This window comes from Charadrius vociferus, unplaced genomic scaffold (genome assembly GCF_000708025.1).
Source record: "Charadrius vociferus isolate BGI_N301 unplaced genomic scaffold, ASM70802v2 scaffold341, whole genome shotgun sequence".
In the NCBI taxonomy this organism is placed as follows: domain Eukaryota; kingdom Metazoa; phylum Chordata; class Aves; order Charadriiformes; family Charadriidae; genus Charadrius; species Charadrius vociferus.
This window is the reverse complement of record NW_009646847.1, coordinates 1,164,197-1,173,079: the sequence shown is the minus strand read 5'-3', so window position 1 is coordinate 1,173,079 and position 8,883 is coordinate 1,164,197. Positions and strand designations below refer to the sequence as shown.

Genomic DNA, 8,883 nt, shown 5'->3' with positions numbered 1-8,883 from the left:
CTGATCCTGGTCTGCAGCTCCGTGTCCTACGGCTCGACCGGAGGCTACACGGGCCTCCCCGGCCTGGGGGGCATCTACTACTACCACTACGGCGGAGCGTACAGCGGCTTCAGCGGAGCGGACGGGGAGAAGGCGCAGCAGCTCGACCAGCGTTTCTACCTGCTCAAGCTGCCGATTGCCAGGGCGGCGATGGCCGTGGGAGGGTCTCTCCTGGTCTTCTCCTGCGTGCTCATTTTGGTTGGTGTTCTAGGGTTACCGTGGCGTTTCCCAGCATGGTTGATACTCGAATGCATCCTGGACGTAGCGGTTGCAATTGGCATGGTGCCCACTCTGTACTATTTCTTCCATTTTCTGCTGGGGGTTTATAACTCATCAGTGTGCAAAGAGAGGGAGCAGCTTTATCAAAGCAAAGGCTATCAGGGCTTCAGGTGCAGCCTGCACGGGGCAGAGATCGCTGCTGGCCTCTGGGGCAGCGTAGCTGTCGTGGCATACCTGGTTAGCGCAGGCCTAGCTGTCAGGGGGTACAGGACAGTTCGCAAACTGAAACAGAAGCCAGTAGAATCATATGAGCTTTAGAATGATTCCTGCATTCCAGGAACAGCCATGATTTTTGCCAGCCTCCTTACTGAGACGAAGCGGCGTGCTTTTCCTTGCTTCTGGGCAGCGCATCCGTAATGCTGCAGCAGAACACACGCTGGGAGAGTAGAGCTCTAAATATGGTAGAGTCAAGCTCTTCTTAACTTGGATTTGCATTATTGAATTATTAGTGGGCACCAAGTTAGTCCGATGGCTGGTCTGGTGGCTCCCCTAGTAGAGAATGACTGTCCTGGTGTAGTTAACTGGTTCCCAGGCAGCCTTCCCCCTGCCTCCCCCTGTCCAGTGCCTCATTCACCTCCAGTGGGGGTGTGTGACTGTTTGCTGAGAACAGAACTCTTAAAAATGAACAATTGAGGCGCGTGGTCATGGCAGCTAATTATTGCTTTCTTGTAGGTCTCATGGTAGTAACAGGGCAGTTTGAACATGGTATTTATAGAGCCAGCAGAGAATCTAGAAATAAACTTGAAAAATTATGAATACACTCCGCCCAATTTGTGACACAGTGCCTTTTCAAACTCCCGAAGAGGGCACAACTTTGTATGAAATGGTCTTTTCTATAACTTGTATACAGTGTTTTCCTTAAAAAGATGCCCTGAGTTGGGATACTCAGACAAAAGCTTTATGAGCTCAAAGAGGTGGTTTAAGATAGGAGTATATTGCTTTCAAAATAAAGTTTTAATGTACAAGTTGGGGAAATAAGATATCGCTCTTGTATTATTTATTCTTTTAAAAAAAAGGGTGAAATTTACTTTTTAAAAAAAAATTTTTATAGGAAACTTAACAGGGAAGAGAAAAGTAGCACTAGAATCACAAAATCATGCCTCAGAATAAAATGTCACTTCAGAGCAGTGCCCACTGTGTGCATTGTCCATATGAAGATGGAACCACCACTGGTCTCAGAGACCCATTCTGCCCATATTAAAAAAAAAAAAAACCAAAACCACAAACCCCCCATAAAACCCCAAACCCAAACACCAAACTAAACATACTAGAAACATGCTTTGTCTTGGATATATCTCCAGCTTCACTGGCACCAGTGATTAAATCCTCACAATTACCAAAACCATGGAACATTGTTGGAACTAAAGATACAAAAGTAAAAAAAATGCTAAATAGGAACACACCGGGGACTCTGGTGTTTTGTTGTGGTTTTTGTGGGTTGTTTTTTTTTTTTTTTTTTTGACTTCTCCCTTTTAGTAGCTAGTCGCATTATTTCAGCATTGGGATTTATGTGGACAGCCCACTGTGGTCCCATTGCTTTTAGTGATTCTGTGTTTCCTACTTGCTGTAGCTGCTTCTAGAGCTGTACAGTACTATTTAGAGCAAGTTCACAGGGCAGGATTCCTCTGGCAGGATACAGAAAGCTGCCTAATAATTGGTATTATGAATTCCGCCCTCACAGTGTTCTGTGAGTAGCTTTTGTATGGAAGGCTGCTGAGTGAAGTAGCACACACAGCTCAATGAAGGAGAGCCTACAGCACAGCTACTGCTAACCACAGCTATATTTGTTTGGGATATTGCACAAATTCCCTCCAGTGCAGTAACAGAATCAGAATATATAGTTAGATGAAAGTAAAAATCTTTATTGCTAAGTCAGCTGAAAAGTTGATGCAAAAATATTCTTCCTTCCTGGACTGCTCTATACATCTGAATAAAGAATCAATGGAAGAGTGTTTTCCAGCAATCATAAGTTATTTGCCTCTCCAAAGCAACATGAACATAGGTGACAGTGCTGAAGGTGCACCACTGGCAACCTACTCCCATACACGGTAAAAACGGGGATTATTATAGGTGCATGCTAGAGTGGGACAGAGAAAAATATTCTTTTTAAAACAAAAACCATGAAAAAAGGTTATTTAATAAACAGTTGGTGCACTGCAATATTTCTTTAACATGCGCTGGGTCATATGAGTCAAGTTAAAAAAAAGGTAATATTTTAAAACATGAAAAAAGAGGAAAAAATAGACTTGAGCCTTCAGACAGCAATGGAACAGCAGACAGTGATTGCACAAAACCAAGGAGGAGACCGCATAGCTTGAAGAAGGCCTTTGGCAAGTGACACGAAAGCCATCATCATCCAGAAGGAGTGCAGAAACTCCTCCAAGGGCCTTAGGTGTGGCTGAATGTCCTGTGTCCCAAGAGAAGGATTTCAGGCCTCACATCAGCCTGTCCCCGAGAAAGGGAAATACTTGCTCCTTCTCGGAACAGGATTTTACCTTCCCATCTAGTTGAGGATTCTGATTAGATTCCAGCAATCTGTGGTGCTGCTTCCGGCCAGGCCTGTTCCTGGTGCTGGGAGCAACTTGGAGGCTGTCCCTTATCCTTAATACTTGGGCCCCAACTACTTGCCACTGAATATAACCTTCATAGGTTCCTTTTGCAGAAGCCTTTCTGGACAGGACAGGGCAGACAGGTCAGTGCCTGAGTATTCTAATTACCCGTTCTCAGCGAGCACACTCATCAGCAGGGCCACAATTACTGAAGAGATGGACAAACCATCTCACCAGCCTAGCCTGATGGTGGCCACATGGAGCGTGGCAGGTCTGGCATTGCTCAGCAGGGACGTGAGAGCCTGATGACCCCAAGCTGATAATCTCTCTCAAATAGCAAGTCTGTTAACGAATGGGACATTCTTAGTGATGTGGCCCTGAGGAGATCATGTATCTGTGCAAGAACCACACACAAAGATCAGGGAAGAGACTGGAGAACAGGAAGAGAACTGGGAAAACACTTTCTACCCCCTGCTGTGAGTCCTCCACTAGACTTGCTCCTTTATATCTGTTCCATCTGCAGCAGTGCACCTAGGCAGCTTGAAATCTAAGGTGGTGTTAATAAATAAGGTGAGGAAGACAAAGGAGAAGCTTGCTGCCTCTAGGGAGGCAGGAAAACAAAAGGTGGTGGCGGAGGGAAGCGCTCAGGTTGTGCTGCCCAGAGTAAGACAAACAGTTCATAATATCAGCTTAAACAGAGAACGCCGTGGACTCTCACCTAGTGCAAGAGAACAAGCTGTGTTCTGCCATGACAGTTCACACCCATAGAAAATAGGAGCTGGCTGTAAACTCCCTTTCTGCTTCAAAATGAGAAATGGAACTGGAGGAAAAGGCTAAATATTAATTCCTTGCATTCCATTCTGCCACTACCGTGAAGAAGTGCAGCTCAGAAATCTGCATGCTGCATTGCAGAGCTTTATGTTACTTAGTCCTTCCCCACTGAGCTAGGTAGAGCCATTCATGACTAACTCCCTGTGGCGATGCCAACTCTCCATGCAATGCTACTGGTTCAGACTGGGCAGGACACATTGGATTTTCCACATCAGTGCAAGGAATACAGACCTGATTTGCATTAACATCTGCCACTCTCCTGGTGCAAGGTTTGTCACAGTTTACTCAGAAAGAAGAGTGTATTTATGCATCAGTCCTGTACCAAACAGAGGCCACACTGCAGCCCTGTCAGGTATCAGAGAGCATTGGGCTGGGCACAGATATTTGGTAACATTATCATCAGTGACAGAATTAAAAGTTACAGTCAAATACATTGGGATGAGCCTTTTCTGCGTACTTACATGAAGAGAACATGAAAGAGGTTTGGGGTTTAGTTTTTTAATATTTTCTGCTGTTGTTTCTCTGCCTAAGGTATTAAAATGCTGCTCTTTCTGTGATTCTAAGAATTAGCTTTTCTCTCCATTTCCAAATGAAACAGGCATTTAAGCAGACAAAATTTGAGAGAGTTTAAACTTTGGGAAAAGTTTGGTTGTTTCATGATTACATTTTAACTAGCACAAGGTATATCCTAAAACGTTATGCTCTCATGCATGGTAAAAATACATTTTTTTTCCTAGTGAGAAGAAATTCAAGGTGCTTTGAAATCTCAGTAAAACTCCACTAGATTTTGTCAAAAGATCTGTATTCACAGAATCCCACAAGTAGTCTGCACAGTATTTCCTTCTGAGCAAGGCCTGAATTTGATCCAAAAATATACAACTCAAGCCCCTCAGAGCTCTTGAGAAGAAACTGTCAAGTTTTCTTCATAAATATAATTAATAAAGAAGAAAAGGCACTAGCCCACATTACAGTCAGGATTATTGCACCACTGACATGACCGGGGCAGCTGCTGTCCAGCTCTCTGCCAGCTAAGGAAGACGGATCTGTGCGCTACAGGGGCAGATGGTGGTCTTTTCACAACCCTTACACAAGATGACGACACAGGCAGCCAACTTACACCCCCTGCACCAAAAATCCGACTGGAAACACAATGCATCTGCCAAGTGCGGACCAGCCAGTTCACCATTAGTGGGACTGTTTTAAACATCTTTTCCAGCGCTGATAGAGATGATATTAAGGTGAAAAGGTCTATTTTTCCTTTTGCATTGAAAGCTAAGCAAAAAAAAAAAAGTATGCTTTCACCTTGTTTGTGGCCAAATTGGGTGTGTACCATGAAACGCAGGTTTGCTGTGGCTTTGGAACATGACTCCCGTTTTCAGAGGCAAGCAAAGATGCCGTAGCTGACAGTGCGGAGGTTTATGTTGGTGGAACAGAGCACTGAACGCTTCCCCAATGTATGAAGGGCAGCCCCACTGCTCACCAGCCTTAGAGCGACACAGCACTGCTTACAACTTGGTTTCCTCTTCGATTGAGTCCCTCACTGAAACAAGCATGAGCTCCTGGTTTCTTCCCGTGTCTTCTGGATGCAAGAAGCCTCTACTGTGAAGCATCCATGGTGAAGGTGGCCAAGCTGCTGCTGAGCTGGGTCTGTGCTCTGCAGCTAGAAGCACTAGCTCTACACATTACCCTAATCAACCAGTCCAGAGCTGATCTTTTCTATGCTCCATGTAAAATGCATCAGTAGGCACCTGCTTCACTCAGCTGTGCTATTTTCTCTTTCTGCATAGGCTGATCCCATTATAACCCTCACTCTGCCCTGCACCAGTGCTCATCAGAACACTGGTACCCTGAGTCCTCCACTGCCCTAACAATGTCCACTGGGAAAAGCCCCCACCACACCTGCTGTGGAGTGCTCTCTCCCCTAACCCTAAATAATAAAGTGCTGGGCTGAAGTGGAGCAGAACAGCTTAAGTGCAATCAATAAAAGTGCTTGCAATTAATGTAGGAAACCATTCTGGGGTCAGCTTCATTGCAACTGGCTGTAGGGGGCACTGCATCAGAAATATTCACAGGACTCCAGACACTGAACATTGCCCCCCTCAAGCAGCCTCCTCACCCCACACACACATATGCCAGCCCCTTTCCTGCAGAACTGGCAGAATCTCAGGGTTCAAGGAGTTACAGGCAGGGGTTGGAACACCTGCCTTCTTCCTAGTGCTTGCACAATTTCCAGACAGTCCCTAACACAGAGCTCAGCTGCTGGTCTGAGTGCTCATAGAACAACTGAGACTCTACAGTGACAAGTGGACAGCCCAGACCTTAGCACTCCCAATTCTTCCTCGACTCCATTAAGGAAGCAGCAGATGTCTGTACTCCTTGCAGATCCCAGCTCCCCTTGGAGGGCAATACAGCCCTTATGGGACAGAGCTTCCTGGGACAGACAATGTGGGAGCAGTACTTGTAGGGTTACAAAGCTGTGTCAAACTCCTCTGGCAGAGCCGCTGTGTGTTCCTCTTTCTGCTCCTGATCTGCTCCATTCTCCTGGTGTTGCTTCATTTGTTCCTTCACTTCCTCCTCCAGATCAGGTGGCACCACAAATTGATCCTCTGGCTCCATCTGGGATGGAGCAGCAAAATAGCCTGTCTTCTTTTTGGGTGCCTCTGTGGCTACTTCAATGAGGTTGAGGCTCTCCTCCAAGGGCACTATGGAGCCATTGGAAAGCTTCTTTCCATAGAGACAGCATGTGGAAAGAGATTTTTGCAGTTCACACTTTTCCTTGACCCCTCTCTGCACCGTGTTGCTGTTTACACTGTTCTGTCTCCGAATGACGAGGACAAGCCCAGAGTCATCCTCTGGCCCTGGAGCAGAGGAGCTGCACTCTGCAGCAGGAGGCTCAAACTCCAGGCCCTTTCCTTTACAGCAGTGGATGTCCACCTCTACCTCCACTTTACTGCCATTTGTCATCACACCTTCCACAGGATGCTCATCGTCACTATCCAGACCGTTGTCAGACTGGTTGCTAGAGAAGGTGGCACTGGAAGGTTGGCGCTGGAAGATGCTGGAGGGGGGCACAGGATGTAGGCTACAACGTCGCTCTTGCCGTGGTAGCAAACTGCCATCAAGACCAACAGCATTGTGCTCATCTGAAGCAGTAGAGCCCACCTCACTGCTAACCTCAGAAGCAGACAGTTCACTGCTGAATTCTGAAGCAATTCCACTGCTAGATGAAGGTGTTGCTGGCTTGGTGGTGGTGGAACTAAATCCCCCAGGACCCGGCAGAGTGAGGCCATGCATCTCACATGTGCAGCTGTCCTCACTGATGTTCAGACACACCACCATTGCACCTACATTGTCTTGGCAGCCATAGCTTTGGGCTAAAGTGCAGAGTTTCTTTGCAGCAGCTAGTGGGTCATGTTGGTGGCGCACGGCTGAGACAGCCTCTGTGTAAGAAAGGTGTTCCCAGAGAGCTTTGTTCCCTAGAAGCAGCAGCTCATCTTGTACAGTCAGTGGAATGGAACTGACATGTGGTTTGGGCAGGATCCAAGGATGCAAGTATGTGCAGCCCAGCATCCGAGTACAGCAAGTCACACCATTGACCTTATTGTCCTGCAGACAAAAGAAACAAGGCAGTAGCATTAGATCTGCTATTAGATCATTTGGAGAGCAGTCTTTGCCCTGCCCATATAGTGGTTTGGAGCCTTGAGAAATGCCAGTACACAGCTACAGTATAGGAGAAAAGGATCTAGGTCCAGGTACTCCAGCACAGACGTTCACTGTACATCATTCATCAGCTACAGTAATTGTGAATCACCCATGCTGGAAATAACACACTTTATCCTGCAAGACTTTTTGTCACATTGTGAAGAATTGTAGCAAACTATCCTGAAATGTGCACCTAGACTACCTGCAGCACATTCATCAGAGAATCTCACTCATGAGTCTTAAGTGAAACATATTTTTTCAGTATGAGCAAGACAGCGACTTTTTACTTTCTCACTGCAAGGCAGATTATCCAGACCTTAAATACTTTCCGTGTATTTTCTGAACTATTTCCCTCTTTATTAACATATAACTGCATTCTGAAGTGTGGACACTGCATCCCGAGGAAGAAAAGAACAAGTGGGTATCTCACACTACTGCTGTAACCTGCAGATATTACCTCCTTCCTGGTCCTGCTAGACAGTCCCCTGGCCAGCCTGGCACTAGTCTCCTGGATAGAGAATTGCCCACAGCCCTCAGCCCCTTTTCCAAGTCAGTGCATACAGAGAACACAGCTTCCCCAGTGTTTTGAATTTAATTTCATTGTTTAATTTCTGTATCCTCTGGGTGTTAAACATTGCTACTGCTGCTAAGTAGTAAAAACCAGCAGAGGACACGTGCAGAGAAGTCTCCTTAACAATGATTTAATTTTATTTTTCAGAATACATTCATCAGCCAGTTTTTAAACCATTTAACGTGCTACATTGATTCCACAGTTATTTTTAGTCAGTGCTATGGAATATAGCACTTTGCAGAGCTATAACACATTGACTATCCCTGTCCGAAACACTTTTATCAAACCTGATACTTTTAAAAAGACCCACTGAGGATAAAACTAATGACTGGTACCAATTTCTCAGATCTTCACTGATGATGTATTTTCCAGGTCTTTGGAACTTCCCTGTTATATCCAAGTTTTTAGAAAGTTAACTTTTAGAGAATTCTCCAGAAATAATTTTAATACTTTCACATAAAACCAATTAACATTTCTGTCTTTTTTGTGTTAAATTTTTTACCTGTAACATACTTTATACCCATGTTCTACATGTCTTAAGCGACACCAATCCTGTACCTTCACTGAGTAAAACATGGAAGAAATCCAAAGAGAGGTAACTTGAGTCATACTTTTCAAGAAACACTGAAGATATTTTGTGGGATTTGAGACAAGATGATGTACAGGCCCTGCTCTGTTCTCCAGTGGCTCCTCTCCACACACCCAAGTCATGCACAGTATTATGGTCCTCCCCTCCTTTAGCTCCACACCTATTTTCTTTCCTCCCTCTCTTCCCAAGCCGTCCTTGGCATCCTGTACCTGTAGTTCTGAGGCCACAATGGGTGTTTCAGGAATGTGCCATTCTGAATAGCTAATCAGGAAGAGAAGGAGAGCAGGAAGCAACAGACAAGTCACTCAAACACCCTCATGCCA

The 8,883-nt window shown here is 45.4% G+C and overlaps 2 protein-coding genes across 2 annotated transcripts in view; one reads left to right on the top strand and one right to left on the bottom strand.

Moving 5' to 3' along the window:
* MARVELD3 (MARVEL domain containing 3) lies at positions 1-576 on the top strand (the record flags this gene model as incomplete). The annotated part of the gene is made up of 1 exon (XM_009894081.1): positions 1-576. A coding segment is annotated over one exon (576 nt), but the record flags the coding sequence as incomplete, so codon positions are not given.
* A 5,588-nt stretch (positions 577-6,164) lies between these two features.
* PHLPP2 (PH domain and leucine rich repeat protein phosphatase 2) overlaps positions 6,165-8,883 on the bottom strand; it is a 30,561-nt gene continuing 27,842 nt past the window's right edge. Inside the window, exon 19 of the mRNA XM_009894079.1 lies at positions 6,165-7,304. Coding sequence (XP_009892381.1) covers positions 6,165-7,304 — 1,140 coding nt within the window. The remainder of the gene's footprint in view (positions 7,305-8,883) is intronic.